The sequence below is a fragment of the Myiozetetes cayanensis genome, unplaced genomic scaffold (assembly GCF_022539395.1).
Source record: "Myiozetetes cayanensis isolate MyiCay16 unplaced genomic scaffold, myiCay2020 scf28, whole genome shotgun sequence".
In the NCBI taxonomy this organism is placed as follows: Eukaryota; Metazoa; Chordata; class Aves; order Passeriformes; family Tyrannidae; genus Myiozetetes; species Myiozetetes cayanensis.
Window position 1 is genome coordinate 5,762,663 of NW_026087499.1, and position 18,088 is coordinate 5,780,750.

Here is an 18,088-nt window from a genome sequence, read left to right on the forward strand (position 1 = left end):
TGCCAGCTTGAGTCTTGTCCTTCTTTCCTTTCTTCCCACCACCCTGAGGGCAGCAGCAAGGTCTCTCTTTTGCCTTCTCCTCTCCAGGCTCACACCTAACCCTCTCCTCTCCCACCATGTGCTCCAGTCCTGGTGGCCTTCCCTGAGTCTCTCCAGTGCCTTCCTTGCACTGGGGAGCCCCAAACTGGACGAGTTTGGGACTTGGAGGGATTTTTTTGGAGGAAGGCTGGTTCTGCCCGTGTTTTGCCTTTCACCATCCTTCAGGGCATTCTGGGGAGCGGAGGTGGACAGTGTGTGACCACCCTCCCCATGCCCTGCTGCCTCCCCACAGCTTCTCTGCTCATTTCAGGTCAGGAGAGAAAGTTACTGTGCAGCTCCCCGACCCTCCCTCCCCCCTCTCAGTGGCTTAAACCACCGTAAAAACCCATTTCTAATCGCCCTCTGCCAGCCCTGCTCAGCACCCAGGGCTGACACAGAGCAATGTTGTCATCTGGAAAGCGGCTGCTGGCGCCAAACCAACTGGCGTGGTTTTAAACGTGTCCAAACTGGGTGCTGAGTTAAAGTGTCATGATTAAACATGCCCACCCCCCCAACCCCCCCTTCCCAGGGCTCTTGCCTGCTCTGGTCCCCCAGGTCTGTGTCTGCTTCTGGGAGGGTCTGTGCCCGTCCCCAGCAGTCCCGTGGTGCCAGGGGGGTGACTCTGGATTTGCACCAGGACCAGGAGGGCTGGGACACCCTCCACTTGAAGGGCTCTTGTCCAGGGAAAGCTCCCTTTTTACTCTCCTGTTTCCTTTAGGATGAAAGCCGTTCTCCTCGGGCTGGAAACAGGGAATGTTTGTCAAGTTTACGAGGGCTTTTAGAGAGGCTTTTAGAGAGAACGTCCTATCCCTTCTTTTATAGGGCTGAGATAAGATTATCTTTGTTTTAACACCAATTAAAGCAGGAAGGGTTTATAGGATTAGGGGGTTTTCCATCGGTGCAACTTTGATGTCACCACTTGCTCGCTTGGTTTGCTTCTTTCCCTGCCTTAAAACCTCGGGAGCTGCTCCTGCAATGGTTAAAATACCTCCCTCCCCAGGCAGAGCTCTCCCAGGCAGGAGCTTTGGGAAACATTTAAACAAGACCAAACAAAGTAACAGACTGTGCAAGTCCTAAATTCTTCTGGAGACCACTTGGAGAAAGCTGGCTCAGGGTTTGAGCAGACGCTCTGTGAGTCCGCAGTGTTTACACTGAGGGGAAAAGGGATGTGCTGGTGGCCTGAAAAGCATCTCTAAAACATCAGAATAAAATCACAGAAGCACAGAAGGGTTTGAGTTGGAAGGGGTCTTAAAGCTCAGCTCATCCCACCCCCTGCCATGGGCAGGGACACCTTCCACATGTCACAGGTTGCTCCAAGCCCTGTCCAACCTTGCCTTGGACACTTCCAGGGATGGAGCAGCGGAGTTTTTGGGCTGCAGCCACCTGTGGTCTACAGCAGCATGATGAACATCCAGATCCATGTCTCCTCTGCACAGAATCATGGAATCATTAGGTTGGAAGAGCCCTCTAAGATCACCCAGTGCAACCATCCCTCCAGCACTGCCAGGCCCACTGCTAACCCACGTCCCCAGGTGCCACATCCACAGGTTTTTGGAACACTTCAAGGGATGGGGACTCCACCACTGCCTGTTCCAGTGCCTGACCACCCTTTCTGTGAAGAAATGTTCTCTAACATCCCACCTAAACCTTCTCTGGCACAACTTGAGGCTGTTTCCTCTTGTCCAGTTGCCTGTTCTGTGGGAGCAGAGCCCGACCCCACCCAGGAACAGGGAAGTCCTCTCCCCTCGCATGTCCACTACACAGCCTTGGCAGCACAAATGCTGGATTATTTCTCTTTAAGAGAATTCCATTTCTCTTTAAGAGGGGCTGGGGAGGCCGAACCAGGCCGATGATGTAAGAGCTGACCGGGCAGGTAAGAAATTCCTGGCATTTCTCCCTGACAGCTGAATCCCGTCAGTGCTGATGGATGTGCCCCCCAGAGCAGGAGGGGGGCTCCCAGGTGTGTGTGTGTGTGTGCCCACAGGTGTGCTGGGCTCACCAGGTGCTGCAGCCTGGGAGTGGAGCTGCTGGGGAGGTGACCTTGTGAACCCCAGAGAAGCTGGGGGAGGGATTTGCTGGGGAGCCCCCAACACGAAGCCTCTCCCAGGCAAGGCTCAGCCCTGCTGCTGGTGGCACTGGGAGAGAGCTGCCAGGGTTGGGGTGAGGCTGGTCCTGCCTCAGGCTGTCCTGGGATGCTCTCAGAAAAGCAGGGGGGTTGTGACTGCCTGGCTTTGGTGTGATGAGCACTGCTGGTTGTCCTGTGGTGTCCAAAAGGCATCCAGGAGGATGATTTTTCAGCCTGTGTTGTCTGCTTCCATTCCTGTCCTGAGGAGAACGATGGGGTTAAACGGGAACATTTGCTCTGGGACTTCTCCCTCTATTGACAACTCTGTAATCCACATCACAGAGGTGCCTGAGCACATTCCCCTCCAGTTAATCTCATTTAACCCTGTTTTCCCTCCTGTGTTTCTCTCCTCTGCTCTCTAAACGCTGTCAGAGCTGTTGGCAGTGACAGCACCTGGCAATGGCATTAATTGCTTATCTCGAGCATGAGGTAACAGCACAGGCCACTAATTAAATTCATCAGGAAGGAATCTGGAGGACCTGTGTGGCCCCAGGAAGGGCAAGTGCAGAGGGCTGGCACCTGCAGGTCCCAGATCCTTGCCCTTTCCAGGCTGACAGCCAACTCCAATGTCCAAGGGGCTTGGGTGTCACCACCTGCCTCCTCAAGGAGTCCTCTTCCCTCCAGCACTCCCCAGGCTGGACAGACCATGGCAGAGGTGGGAGCAGATCCAAAGGCGGTGGCAGAGTTGCTCCCAAGATTTTCCTCCCAAAAAAGCCTTTCCAGGGTCTTATGGACTCTTAAAACTCAATGATTTCCCCATTTTTGGGTTGTCCTGAGTTCAGCCTTTCCCTAAGGGCATAAACACCATCCTGTGTGGGACAGGGGACAGGAACAAGGAGAGAAAGGACAAATTCACAGGGGAGAGACAAAGTGAGACCATTTGGATGCAGAACTGAAAGCAAGGATCAAGGCACAAGGGGCAGAATGTAGGAAAAGTGACAGTGTCTTTGCAACGCTCACCTTTTCTTGCAAAAAAGGGTGTGGTTGGTGAAAGGAAAAAAGGGGGGTGTTCAGAGCTGGTTGGATGTAATAGTTCTTCACAGGGCAACATCATAAATGGCTTAAGTGTCCTACAGACTCTTAAAATCCAAGTATTTCCCCCAAAAGTCTCTCCAGGATCTTACTGACTCTTAAAACCCAATGATTTTCCCCTTCAAAAAGACCCTTCAGTGTCCTACAAATTATTAAAACACAAAGATTTTCCCCCTGTAAACATTCTTCTGTGTCCTACAGATGCTGAAAACTCAAAGACATCCCCCAGAAGGATTCCTATGGACCATTAAAACCCAAAGACTGGCCAAAAAAAAGACACTCTGGTGTCCTACAGACTCTTAAAACCACAAGATTTTCCTCCCAAAAAAGCCTTTCTGGGGTCTTATGGACTCTTAAAACCCAGTGATTTCCCCATTTTCGGGTGTCCTGTCTGTGGAGGAGGGGGAGAGGCAGGATGTGCTGCTGCCCCTACCTCTGGGCCCGGAGGGAGGAGGGAGGCAGAGGAGAGATAAGGCTGGGAATTCAAGGCTCCTGGCGGATCCTGACAGAGCTGGGACTGCCTGGTTTCCATCAGCCCTTTAAAATGCCTCACTGGAGTGGAGGGATCCCTGTGCCAGGATAAACAGAGCCAGGCAGAGGGGGCGAGGAGGACCCTTCCTCCCTCAGAGCTGTCGGCTGAAGGTGCCGTTTTAGGAGCTTTTATTGCAGGAGGGAGCTGATGGATCAGAGCTGTTTGCAGGAGGGGGCTGGGGTGGGCTCTGGAGGCCAGGGCAGCTTGGGATGCCTGTTTGGAGCCTGCCCAGCTCAGGCTGGATTAATTAAACCATTGGTTAGAGAGAGGCAGTGAGACTGGAGGGAACAGGGATCCCCTCTGTGGCCCCTCCTGCGATGTTTGGCCAAAGGCTTTTCCTTCAGGCTGAGCCATGGGATGCCTTTTCCTGCTGAGCTGCCCCGGCACAGGAGGGCTGGAAGCTTGGTGCCAGCTCTGCCTCCAGCAGCAGATGCTGCAGAGGTGGCCTTGCCTCCCAGATCCTAAGGATTCTTGGATAAAGTAGAAATTTCTGTGCTTTTGCTGTTTCAATTCCCTCTTTCCAAGCAGGGATTTCTAGGGGTGCTCTGTCCCTGCCCTCACTGCAATCCTAAAGGGAAGCATCACGTCCCAAAGCTGCTGTCACCTCCTGGGATGTTCTGATGTCTGTGTCAGGCTGGATATCAGGAAAAGGTTTCTCCCCTGGCACTGGATCAGGCTCCCCAGGGCAGTGGCCACGGCCCCAAGGCTGCCAGGGCTCAAGGAGTATTTGGGTGATCCTCTCAGGCACAGGGTGGGATTGTTGGAGTGTCCTGTGCGAGGCCAGGAGTTGGACTGGGTGATCCCTGTGGGTCCCTTCCAGCTCAGGATGGTCTGTGATTCCATGATTCCTGCAGCACGAGGTGGGAATATTCCCACTGTTCAGGCGGGAGGGGGTTCAGCCACTGTGTGAAGATTTCACTCCTGATTTGCTGTTTACTCTGCAAACAAGAAATTGGGTGCATTCCAAAAGCAAAGCTGCCTTCTTAGCCAGGGGAAGACCCGGAGGGAGCAGAACAGTTTTGAACACAACGCTGGCTTATTTTACTTCTGGGGGTTGTCATTACTTGAGAAAAATAAATAAATTAAAAGAGGTCTTTGCATCAAATTTCAGTGATTTTTTCTGCCTTTCCACATGATTTCAGAACATTCATCTTTTGAGAAGTGCTGATTTTTCCAGGATCGTTTCATCCCAAGTGGGACCTCCTGGGGAGGGAGGGACTTGCCAAAACTTCTGGCTCTGTGTTGGTGGCCCCTGCAAAGAGTTTCAGTGCCCCAAACTCGGTATTTCTGGAGAACAACCCTTCAGCCCCAATTTTTACCCCTGTCCAGCCATAGACCTGTGCCAGGGCAAATGTGGGGAATGTTTTTATCCCTTAGGGTCAGTCACTATGTCTCTACAGCGTGGGCATTTTTTGGGTGTCTCTCCATCTTGATGCAGAAGAAGCCTTACAGGAAAGTTGTTATTTTTAGAATAAGCCTCAGGAAGGTGAAAGAGGCCCCTGTCTTAAACCATCTTTGATCAAACGACCCTGTGTTTCGCCCTGGATGTCAGACTGGAGCAATTTTGTGTGTTGTTCTCACGGTGTTTCAAATATTGGTATTAGTGCAGGGACCCTGTTATCATTTCAGCTACCATCACATCTCTCCTGGCTGATGGAGAACTGCCCAGCCATCACCTCTCCTGACAGCTCAACACCCTCTGAGATGGGCTGGTCCCGAGGGAACAGAGGCAGAAATGGAGCCAAACACGTAGGGACAGGGTGGAAAGATCCAGGACCATGAGGAGAATCCAGTTTTTCCACAGCTCTTTTGACCGTATGAGGCAGGAGGCACTGATGGAATTTTTCTACAGAGCTTTTCTCATTTGAAACTCAGGAGCATTTTGGAGGAAGGGAGATGAAAACTGAAAAAAAAACCCTCATTTTTTTTCTTCTTTCTTCTTTTTTTTTTTTTTTCCCCTAAAAGAAAAAAGTGGCTGCTTCCCAGCAATGGCTCTTGCTTACAGCAACCTCGAGTGTGTGTTTTTCCCAGGCTGTTTTCTGATCTGCCTCATTCCTGGAAGCCTTGGCAGGCGACTGAAGGAGAAGTTGTTTAAACTCATTTCAGCACAGAAAGCACCTGCCACCCCCCAGGCTCTTCAGGCTGCCCCAGAATTAACAGCAGGGGAGGGTCACCATCAGGAGGAAGCACAGGGAAATACTCCAGGGCAAGCTTTTCCCTGGGCAGTGGTGGTCCCTGGCATGGAAGGTGACTCTGTGGCGTTGAAAGCCTTGCAGTGCTGTTTTTAGCCACGTGTGCTGGCTCTGTCAGTGCTGTATTAGAGGTCCAGCTTTCATCACCCATCTGCTCTGCTACACTCTCCCATCCTGCTGGGTTTAACACAGGTTGGAGCATCTTCTTCATCTGTGGGGGGCTCTAAGATCATGGAGTCCCAACACTGCCCATGGCCACCACTGACCCGTGTTCCCAAGTGCCACATCCACAGAGTTGTGAAGTCAGGCTGGGTGCAGAGAGTTGCAGAAGGGCCTCATGAGATGGTGTGACCAGGGAATGAGGAGGCAGTTGGGATTCAGTAGACTTGAGGTGATAACAAGTTGGAGAAAACGACCCCAGCTTGTGAAATCCTGGAATCCCAAAATGGTTTGGGGTGGGAGAGACCTTAAAGACCGTCTTGTTTCACCTTCTACCATGGGCAGGGTCACCTTCCACTAGACAAATTCACACACACCTGCACAGAGATAGACTGGGAGTTGGCCTTATTTCCCTCCAGGTACATTGGTGGTTAAAAGTGATTTGGGTGTTGTTGATTATGGCAAAAAGAGAATAAAATAGTGAGTGTTGTTATGCCACTTGCATGGGGCCGTGACAGAAGTTTGGACCCGTGGTGTCATGGAGAAGGTGGATGGTGATTGAGGGTCCCTTGACAGTGGAAGTGGGGGGTGGCATCGGGAGTGGCAGCTGGTGGCTTCAAAGCAGAGGGCAGCAGTTTCTTCATGCAGCATGTGGCTGCACCACGGGGCTCTGTGGGTGCAGGACATTTGCAGGGAATGAAAAAAGGGACTGGACAACTGAGTGCAAGAAACGAACACCCCACATGGGAAATGGGAAGAACCTGCACCTGAGACAGCTACGAATCGTTGGAGGGTGGGGAGGTACTGATGGCAACCTGTGTGCCTGGCTCATGTCCTGTGCCTTGAGTGGTCACAGAATCATGGAATTTCCTGAACTGGAAGGGATCATCCACAAGGATCATCCTGTCCAACCCTCAGCCCTGCACAGACACCCCAACAATCTCACCCCGTCCCTGAGAGTGTTGTCCAAACGCTCCTTGAGCTCTCTCAGCCTTGGGGCTGTTCCCACTGCCCTGGGGAAGCTGTTCAGTGCCCAACCACCCTCTGGGGGAAGGACCTTCTCCTGAGATCCAAGATAACCCCCCTTCAATCACTGTCACTGCTGGGCAGAGGATTCTGGTGACCGTGGTCTGACCTGGAACAGCCACTTGTGTCTTTTTACGTGACAGGGGCTAAAACTCCCCTTTGCATTCCTGCAGTCCTCGTTCCGTGCTCGTGGTTGGGGCAGAGATGTCTGCATGGGGACCCATCTCTGCAGGTGCCTTCAAACCAGCTGCTCCTTCTCCACTGTGTCCACCTCCAATTGTCAGGATTTGGGTTTGGACTCTGCAAAACCCCAAGGGGTGTTTTTGGCAGCACCCAGCCGGGCTCTGGGTGTCCCCCCCGCAGCCCCCTCCTCACCACTGCTCTCTGTTCCCTTCCAGGCTGCCCCTCAGGGACGTTCAAGGCCAGCCAGGGGGATGAAGGGTGTGTCCACTGTCCCATCAACAGCCGGACGACCTCGGAAGGGGCCACAAACTGCGTGTGCCGGAACGGATATTACCGAGCGGACGCCGACCCCGTGGACATGCCGTGCACCAGTATGTGGGTCTGGGCAACTGGGAGGGATTAGGAAGGGGAGGGAAAGGAACTGCTCATCAAGGGATGCTTGGCAAGTGCATCTGTCCCAGTGGGGCTTGGGGGGTGGCTGAGGGGCTCAAAGCGGCCTGTCCAGAGGAGCTTTGCAGGTGTGGGTCTGTCCTACTTTGGGCCAGAGGGGACAGAAGCCTGGGCTGGTTTGTGCTGCTCTGGGCAGTGGGGTGACTTCGCTCTGGGGCCATAACTGGAGGAGAACCTTGGGATGTCACACAGTCAAATTACCTGGGATAAGAGGACAGGTTTTATTCCCACTCTTGCTGCTGGCTCTCCAGCTTTTGCTCCACACATCCCTGACCCCAGGAGAAGCACTTGGCTCAGTGTGTGCCTGCTTGGCATCAGGAGCGGGAGGTGCATCTGGTCCTGCAGCGAGGGGCACCGCTCCGGCTCTGACACCTTTGTTCCCTCCACAGCCATCCCCTCCGCCCCCCAGGCCGTCATCTCCAGCGTGAACGAGACCTCCCTGATGCTGGAGTGGACCCCCCCTCGGGACTCGGGGGGGCGGGAGGACCTGGTGTACAACATCATCTGCAAGAGCTGCGGGTCGGGCCGGGGGGCCTGCACGCGCTGCGGGGACAACGTGCAGTTCGCCCCCCGCCAGCTGGGGCTGACGGAGCCCCGCATCTACATCAGCGACCTGCTGGCACACACCCAGTACACCTTCGAGATCCAGGCCGTCAACGGCGTCACCGACCAGAGCCCCTTCTCCCCGCAGTTCGCCTCTGTGAACATCACCACCAACCAGGCTGGTGAGCGTCCCTGGCTCCCCAGCAGGGCGGGGAAGGGGTGGGGCGGCATCTCCTGGTCAGTGCTGGGGTGAACAGGGCTGGGAGGGGAGAAGAGGTGGGGGGAGATGTCACGTTGTTGGTGGTGACCAAGAGTGCCTGGCGATTCCTGGATAAATCCCAAGCCCTGGGTGTGAAAATCCCCCCTTATTTCGGTGAAAAGCTGGAGTGTGCCCCAAGGCAGAGCTGCCCTTCCTGTCCCCGCAGTGGAACAGCTGGGGCTTGGATTAATCAGATGATGGTGGAAGCCTGCCAGTGAGGCACAGGCCTGGGTGGGAGCAGGAGAGACTCTTGTGGTCCCTCTGAACCTGCCCTGGACACCACCTGACCTTCAGAACTGAATTTGGCAGCTGGCAGTGGTGGTTGTGTTTCCACTGAACTGCCTGGAGACTGGTGTGTGCTGGCTGCAGAGGATGAGGTGTTTGGGTGGGCTAAAGCAGCAGTGGGGCAGGTGGGCATCACTTGGGCATCGTTTTCAGAGCATGGGGATAGAGGGAACCTGCAAAAATGTCTGGATGAACCAGCATGGTGACCTCTGACCTGCTGTGAGCTCAGAGTGAGGATGTGTTTGAAGCCCTGAAGGCAGATCTGAGAGTGTTGAACCCTGGTTTGGGGTCTGAAGGTCTGAAGGAAGGTCTGAAGCAGGGCCAGATCTGAACACAGAGGAGAGGGGAATAGATCTGGGACAGTGACCAGTTCAGCTTCCTTTCCCTGATGGAGATGGGGTGGGTATGATGCAGCCTGGGACTGGGAAGGGGCTCTGCCCCTGCCCACCCTGGTCCTGCATTATTGAGTCATCATTTCATGCTCATACTTTCCAGTTCTGGGTGTTCCTGAAGCTTCATGTATTAACCATGGATGCTTCCACCTGAGCCAAACCAGCGAGCTGAGTTGCAGGCGAATCCTTTTCAGTCCCCTGGATCCTCCTCCTTGTGTTTTCCTAGTTTGACACTCCTTTATTATCAGGCCTCACACTTCTCAGCCTGTGTGATGTCTCTCTTAATGTATCTATTCATTAGCACTAAACACTAACTGTCTGCTTGCTAATTCCTCTGTAATTAGAGGCTCTGAATTCTTCTGCTTACACTCCACACCGCCTGGCAGCCTTGATGTAGATCATTAGCAGTTGGTAACAGAAGCTGCAGACACAAAGGCAGAGCTGGGACAGGAGAATGGAGGGTGTTGTGGGGAGAGGAGAGGGAGCAGAGGGAGGGATGAGCCTGGGGAAGCTGTGGAAGCCCTGGCTCTGGACTGAGCAGCCAGCTGGGGCTCCATCTCCCTGCTAAGTGCCCCCCACACTGGCCTCTCTAACCCTACAGGAAGCAAGGAAAGTCACCCTGGTTCACCCAGGCTCCGCTCTCCTCTGGGTGTCCAGGGACTGCACAGAGTCCAGCCTGCTCCTGGTGCAAACTTTGAGGAATTCAGCCATGAGCAACGAAGCAAAAGAGATCCTGGGAAGTGCAGAAGCACCAGGAAGGAGGATTTTTCCCCTCACCTTCAGCCAAAACAATTCCCTTGCAGCCACGGCCCAGGAGCTTTGCTGCCAAACGCAGCAGGCAGGAGCACAGAGGGGCCAGGGGAGCAGACAAGGTGAAGGTATAAGATGGGTAGGCCTAGAACTTCTCACCAGCCTTCCAAGGTTGCTGTTTGCTTGTCACATTAGTTATGCTGCTGGCTGGACAGGGAGGGGAGAGTTGTACTGCCTGGGGCACAGCAAGTCTTGCTTTTATCTTCTCACTTTCACTGTGCATCAGAAGATCTGGCTGGCTCCCTCCTTCCCAGGGGTGCCCAGCAGCGTCCTCTGGACACAAGGAGGGTGGCACCTCCTGTTTTCCCCCTCATGCTGTTCAGCCACGCCCTGTATGGGCTGGCTACAGTCAGGAATTGTTTGTCTGGGAAACAAGGACCTGGGGAAGTGTTTGCAGAAGTTATCTCGAAGGGTTGAAATGTCTGTTTACCAGAGAACCACAGAATGGTTTGGGTTGGAAGGGACTTAAAAGCTCGTCCAGTTTCACCCCCGTGTCACGGGCAGGGGGCACCTTCCACTAGACCAGGCTGCTCCAAACCCCATCCAGCCTGGCCTTGAACACCTCCAGGGATGGGAATTATCCTCACATTCAGTCCTGTCTCAGCTGAAACACCTTTCAGGAAAGCAACTCATCTTGACATGAACCATCGAGAGACAGGCGGCCCATCAGGTCCTTGTGCTCGAGTCCGTGGAGCTTCTTCTTGCCTTTTCTTCTCCCAAGGAGATGGCTGATTTTCTAAGGAAATGCAGTAGACTCTGTCAGGACACCAGGAAAACATTTGATCTGGAAAACTACTGCTAAAGCTGGGAGTGATTCTGTGAAGTCTGTCCAGGAACTGCCTGAATGGGAGACCAGGGTGACCCGAGTGGGGAAGCATCAGGCTGAACTGGGGGGACTTGCTGAGGTCCATGAGAAGTAGCCTCTCTTCTTGATGTTTCAAGGTCTGGTGGGGTATTTCTCCTGCAGAAAACTGACAAAAAAAAAAAAAAGCTGGAAAAGCAGAAATTTTCTGAGCTTTGGAGCGATCTCACATGGGGAGGAGCTGGGGCAGGGTTTGCCCCTGTGGCAGAGCAAGCTGGAGTGTGACTGCTGGGGTACTGTAGGTCCTGAGATGCCCCCCTAGGACACTGCAGGATCCTGAGATCCTCCACTTCACTGGGTGTATTTCTGTTACAATTTGGCCAGTTTGCTCCCAGTCTCCAAACCTCCTGAAATCTTGACATCCCCATGGCTGCTTCTCTTATCACCAGTTAAGATCCAGACCTGCCCTTCCCACGGACCCACATCACCATCCTGGCTTTTTCCTCCTTTTCCTCTTCTCTTTCCCTCATCTGCAGCTCCCACTGCCACCAAAACATGATGTGGCTTGACATTTGCTGCCCTCCTCCCCTCACTTGTCCCAACCTGTTGCCTTCACTGCATCCCCCCCCCAGCCTGCAGCAGCCGGTGCTGAGTGCCCAGGAGAGATCCTGCCATGCCCAAATCCCTTCTCCCCTGCCACTGGAGACCATCTGCAGCAGATGGCAGGAGCTTTGCCAGCTGCTGGCTCTTCAGGATCCTCTCCCTGCTCCTGTGGTGGGCAGTTGGGGAGAGTGTTGGCAGAGCAGGGGTTGGGCTGCACTGCTGCACCATCCCTGGCAGATGCCCTTCTCCTCCCACCACCTGCTGACTCCCAGGCTTCTCTTTTCATCATTTACTCCACGAGTCCGAGGATCATTTTTTTCCCACACCTGCCTTGGGGGCTTCACAAACCTGTTCCAGTGCATCTGGAGCTGACTTGGGGCAGAGAACAAAAGCCTGTCCATGATGAATGGGGTGGAAAGTCCCTTCTGGCGAGCCAGCACCTCCCTCCCCCAACGTGTCACCATCCCTGTGTTCTGTGCAGTGCTGGGAGCTGATGGAGAGGCTCCAGAGCTCACCTTTTGCTCCTGTGTTCCTGCTGCTCTTGGGAAACACGGCCCAAGGGGGCTGTGACTTCTTGTGCAGGTTCTGAGTGCCAGCCCTGGGGAGGGTGGGGGTACCAGAGGCAGCAGCACATGGAATACAGGGACACACTGGAGAGGCAGGGACACACAAAATGCAGGGACACTGCTCAGGCAGGAAGGTGCTCACTGTGCCTGTCCCTCCAAGCCCATTCCATATCCATCCCTGACCTTGGGCAGCTGCATTCGTGGGGCTGGGCAGGAAATGCTCTTCCTGAGGGAAAAAAATCTGATAATTTCAAAATGTTGTCACCACACACAGGGGGCCTGGTGGAGGTTATCATGCAAGAGGGAAAGGGGACAAGTTCAGTCAAAAATTAGCAAGACACAGTGGGTCCAAGGGATGATGCTCCCAGGGCTGGAGCCCCTCTGCTCTGCAGCCAGGCTGGGAGAGCTGGGGGGGTTCACTGGAGAAGAGAAGGCTCCAGGGAGACCTGAGAGCCCCTTTCAGTGTCTAAAGGGGCTCCAGAAGAGCTGGAGAGGGAGTGGGGGCAAGGGATGGATGGACAGGACAAGGAGGAATGGCTTCCCACTGCCAGAGGGCGGAGATAGGTGGGATATTGGAAAGGAATTCTTGGCTGTGAGCATGGAGAGGCCCTAGCACAGGTTACCCAGAGAAGCTGTGGCTGCCCCATCCCTGGAAGTGTCCAAGGCCAGGTTGGATGTGTCTTGGAGCAACCTGGGCTGGTGGAAGGTGTCCCTGCCCATGGCAGGGGGTGGGATGAGCTGAGCTTTAAGGTCCCTTCCAACCCAGATCATTCTGTGATTCTGTAAATGCTCTGCACAGACCTGACTCTTTCAAGAAATATTTCTCTACTCTGAGCTTTCTATATTTCAAATTCTGAAATCAGGCTGTTCCTAAGGACAGTTTTCATTGCAATTAATTGGCGTTTTCTGGGAAAAGTGTCATTTTGTGGAAAGTCAGGGGGGGAAGTTGGAGGCATGGGGTTCTGTCTCCTGCCAGTATTCCTGCTACCCCTGTGCTGATGATCATCATGCCCCTGATCTGGAGCAGATGGAGAGAGGGCAGGAGGTGGGGATGACCTTGGAGCCGAGTGACCCCAAACCCGCTCCAACAGCCACGTGGGGAGTGCCAGCATCCTCTGGAGCACCTCCTGAGTGTGGGAACAAAGCCCTGCCCTCCTCCACAGCCCAGTGGCACATGCAAATGGGCACTGCAAACCCCATTAAACAAAGAGCTCAGAGACAGCCAAAACCTTCGGCTGCCTGGGCCAAGTCGCTGGGCTTGTGGCATTAACAACTGTTTTAAAGGCTGTAATCTACACCAAAGCCTGCCTTGATCCAAGTGGGGCCAGAGCCAGGACCAGCTTTGCCATGTTCTTAAGATTTTCCAGTGTTTTGTAGTTACAGACTCAAGGAGCTGGAGGCTGGGCCCACTGGGAAGTTTTCCAGGCACTCGACACAGGGTGGGCACCAGCCTGATGGGGCCACCTTGCCAGGAACCTTGGGAACAAAAACCTCACACACTGCAAAGTGCCAGCCTTCCAGAGCTCCAGCAAGACCAGGAATGCCCCAGACCTGAGGATTTTGCTGCTTTAAGGGCAAATGTTGTTTCAGAGTCCCAGCACTGTCTGTCATTCCTTGCTTTCCTCAGCTTCTGCAGGGGAGTATTGATTCCAAAAGTGTGTGGCTCCTGAAATGCCATCACAGGGGTGGGACTGGGCAAGGAACTGGGTGGAGAAATGTTGTAATAGTCCAAGGAATAGTGAACCCTTATAGCAGGAGAGAGTCACACACACACAAGTGCTGGTGGTCTCCAGCCCAACCTTACACACAAAGCAGGGTCACCAGGACCCCATGGAGGGCAGGTCAGGAGAAGCTTCCCTTCCTCCCTTCCTCAGCCAGATATTCCTCCCTGTGGTGCTTTTGGTGCTCACACTGGAGGAAGGCACCTCAAATTCTAATCCATTCTCCAGGAGGGCCCACGGCAGGAGAGAACTTGACTGAGAAAAGCAAAAAATGAGAAAGGTTTTAACCAGAGAAATCATTTTCAGTTCGGGATCTGGATGTGCTTGGACTCTGAGCTCAGCAGGAGCACAAAGAACTGGGGCCTTGGTAGGACCTGGACTGGGGAGAGTGGGACTATTGCTCAGTGACAGTCACCTGCTGGGGACCTCTGGGACTGGGGTGCTGTTGGGCTGCTTTGGGTTAGGTGTCCCTTGGGTGAGATATTGGTGCAAGGCATTGAGGTGTCTGGGAAAGTGGGCGGTGAATTGTCCTGGATTTCCACTCTGCCCTTGCTGGAGAAACAGAGGTCACTCCCCACACCCCCTGTGCCTACTTCACCTTCCTGAAGCCTTGCACAGAGGCCCTGTGTGCTCCTGCCACTTCAAACACAGTTTTCTGGCGCTGCTGGAGCCTGGATCCCAGCCTAGATGTCTCCAAGCCCTGTGGTTTCAAGGTCAGGGAGGCCCTTGCTCCGTGAGGGATCACAGCACCACTGCACAGTGTCACCCTTCAGCCTCTCTGCAGCTCCAAGTGCAGGAGGAGCTCTGGGAACCCTTTCCTGGGGAATGGACTCCTAGGGAATCCTGTTCCCCACGTGTTGGAGCTACCTGAGTCACCCAGAGAGTTTGAGTCCCTGGGTGGGGGCATTGGGAGGGAAGTTTGTCCCCTTCCCCCAAGGCTTTCCAAGTCCACGGTGGCAGGGCAGTCCCAGGCATCCCCTGCCAGATGCTCTGACACAACCTTCCCCCTCACATCTCCCCACTCAGGGCCCTATCCCATGGCCTCTGGACTGGCTGGTGCCTCCCAGCATCATGGTGCATTTCCCTGGCACTCTGTCTTCAGCCGGGGGTCAGGCAGTTAATCCTGACCCCGGCTCGCAGCCGCTGCTGCTCGGGGGTAATTGAAAATGCCACAATTCCCCGCTGACCCTCCTATAATAAAAGCAGTTTCCCCCAGTCTGGTAACCTGACACTCCAGGGACCAAGATCTGTCAGGAGGGCTCTGAGGAGATGCTGGAAAACTCCCAGCTGTTCACCTCGCTTTTTCCCCTGGGTGATTTCAAAGTGTTGCCGGGGAGAGGCCACGGGCCGGGCTGGCTCTGCTCTCTCTCCGTGGTGAGTGTTTTCCAGGGCAAATGTTGACTCTGTCTGACATGACATGGGTTAGTGGTATTAGAGTGATCAGAGATAGGGGTTTGCTGCCTGTAACCTGACTCTCCCAGCTAAGCCAGCGGAGGAATGGGGAGTCTTTGATTTTCTCGGGATCTGCACAGCTCTGACGCTCTGGCAAGGAGTGAGCGGCTGAGCCTTGGGACTGGCAGGTGAAGGGGGTGGCTGCAAAGTGGGGGGCAGATTGCATGGCAGCATTTCAAATGGGTATGGACATGATGAAAGAGAAGCTGTGGAAAGCTCCTGGTGTCCCCCCCAGCAGGCTGGAGCCACACAGTCCCACCAGGCACTCCCGGGGAGCGTTGCAGGCGATGCTGCCAGCACAGTCCGAGCCCCTGGGCTGCTCCCTGGCTGCATCCCTGGCTGTAGGCACTCTCTTTTCCCATTTTATTCCCTTTATCCCAGCAGTCCAGCTTCCCAGCCTGCACAGTGTGACCTTCCAGAGGCTTGGAAGTGACCCTGGCGTGCCATGGACATCGTCCAGCGTGTAACTGGAGGTGGGCTTGGTGTAACTGGAGGCATCACCTCACTGGGATCCAGACCTCCCAAAAACTGGTGGCAGCCACAGCCCCTGGCAGTTGTGGTGGCCTCAGACACAGAAAATTGGCCCCTGCTATCAAAGTCTGTTAGCAGTAAGGATGTGTGGAGCCCTGGTGGGTCCCTTGGGATGGGATGAACCAGAATAGACTGAGTCATAGAATCACAGAATCCCAGCCTGGTTTGGGTTGGAAGGGACCTTAAAGCTCATCTTGTTCCACCCCTGCCATGGGCAGGGACACCTTCCACTAGACCAGGTTGCTCCAAGTCCAACTTCCAGGGATGGGGCAGCTAGAGATGGGATAGAAGGGAGGTCTCCTTAGGATATTGAAAAAGCAGGTTTGGGGGAAAGGAACAGTTCCTAGATGGAAGCTCTTGCTGAATAAAAGAGGAAGGTGCCTGAGCAGATGTCCTGAGGCTCCTGGTCCTGTTCAGAGTCGTGGTGTGGTGGGGATGGGTTGGGGTGGGAGACACATGAGCTGCCTAAGAACCCTCAAAACAACTCAGAGACATAAAAACAAGGAGGAAAAATGGGCCTATTTCTTTCCCATTGCCCCGAAACAATTCTTCATTGTGTGATGTCCCCCTGCTGCTTTTTGTCAGTTTTATCATAATGAATTGCCCCGAGCTTTACAGAGCACTTTTACCAATTACACTAATTTCGGATGCTTCGAGGATCTCTCACCCCTCTCCCAGCAGGAGGCAGGGGGTGGTAGGAAATGCTGCAGCAGCCTCAATCTGCTGGGGTTGGGTCTGACCCCGAGCAGCAGGGAGGGGCAAGGAGTGAGGAAGCAGCAGCCACCTCCTCCCTCCGGCTCAGGGGGCACAGCTGAAAAACAACAGTGGAAGTGGCCAGTGGAGAGGGAACAGCAGCTCTGCAGAGCTGGCTGAGGGTGGGCTGAGCCAGGGAAGTGGCCCTGGCAGCCAGGAGGGCCAACCCTGTCCTGGGACATCAGGCCCAGCATCACCAGCAGGGCCAGGGAGGGGATTGTCCCGCTCTGCTCTGCCCTGGGGTGGCCTCACCTCAACATTGGGGCAGTTTGGGGGTCACAGTGGAAGGGAGAGATTGAGCCATTGGAGAGTGTCCAAAGGAGGGAAATGGAGATGGGGAAGGGCCTGGATTTGAAGCCCTGTGAGGACACTGAGGGCACTTGGGGTGTTCAGCTGGAGAAGAGGAGACTGAGGGGAGACCTCACTGCAGTTCCAGCTGCCTGGGCAGGGGCAGAGGAGGGGCAGGACTGAGCTCTGCTCTGGGGGGACCAGGGACAGCCCCCAGGGAATGGCTGGAGCTGTGTCAGGGCAGGCTCAGGGTGGATCTCAGGGAAAGGTTCTTCCCCCAGAGGGTGGTTGGCACTGAACAGGCTCCCCAGGGCAGTGGGCACAGCCCCAAGGCTGCCAGAGCTGCAGGAGGGTTTGGATGATCCTCTGGGGCACAGGGTGGGACTCTTGGGGCTGGGCCTGTGCAGGGCCAGGAGCTGGACTGAGGATCCTTGTGGGTCCCTTCCAACTCAACATATTCTGTGATCTTGGACACGCAGGAATATCAAACCTGAGTGAGGAGTTGGATGCTGTCTCTGGAGCTGAGAGGCATATCCAGGCTACTGAGCTCAGTTTTGAGTTTTATGTTTGAAAAGGTTAACAAAAAATTGGAAAATACTGAGGAGAGAGTCATCAGGTAGATATGTGGGCAGATGAAAGTGCTCAAGAAACTCAGTCTACTCAGGTAACAGAAGAGAATCATGGAATCCTAGACTGGTTTGGGTTGGAAGGGAACTTAAAAATCTCCTAGGCCCCATGGGATTACTGTCATGGACATGTTCAGATCCCAGCTGGACACAGTCCTGAGCAAAGTGATCTGATTTTGAAATTACTCTGCCATGCACTTGGACCAGAAACACCCAGGGGTCACTTCTGAGCTGAACCTTCCTGGGATTTTACTCCTGTGCACCCCTCTGGTGTCTGTGATAATAGGAGCAGTTTCTGAGGAGACACAGTGGGGAGATTCCTGCCCATCCAGAGACACTGCCTTGCCCCAGGTGCAGGAAAAGCGCTGAAGTCACTGTAGTCGTTCATCTCACCTGCCTCCTCCCACCATGCAGCACATCTGCCTCATCAGGGCTCATCAGACGAGCTCCACCTCATCCGTTTGCGTCTCCTCCTGGGCCAGACCGGGGCAGGTTCCCCAGGTACGCAGCAGCCTGGCCTGGCTGCTCACAGATGAGTCACACACATCTTCCTGGAGCTGCTTATCTTCCTCAGCATAGCCTGGAGAAGCAGGAGATCCCTTGCAGGATCTGTGTGCTCCCAGCTCGGTGTGCAGTGCCTGAACTGGAAGAAGAACATCCCAGGGACCTCGCTCCCACCG

The 18,088-nt window shown here is 54.4% G+C and overlaps 1 protein-coding gene across 4 annotated transcripts in view; it reads left to right on the top strand.

Annotated features, from left to right (window-relative positions):
• The window catches only part of EPHB2 (EPH receptor B2), a 103,440-nt gene that overhangs the window by 63,183 nt on the left and 22,169 nt on the right, over positions 1-18,088 (top strand). For all 4 annotated transcript variants that reach the window (XM_050322171.1, XM_050322173.1, XM_050322172.1 and 1 more), the window contains exons 4-5: positions 7,543-7,698; positions 8,167-8,502. In XM_050322171.1, coding sequence (XP_050178128.1) covers positions 7,543-7,698; positions 8,167-8,502 — 492 coding nt within the window. The remainder of the gene's footprint in view (positions 1-7,542; positions 7,699-8,166; positions 8,503-18,088) is intronic.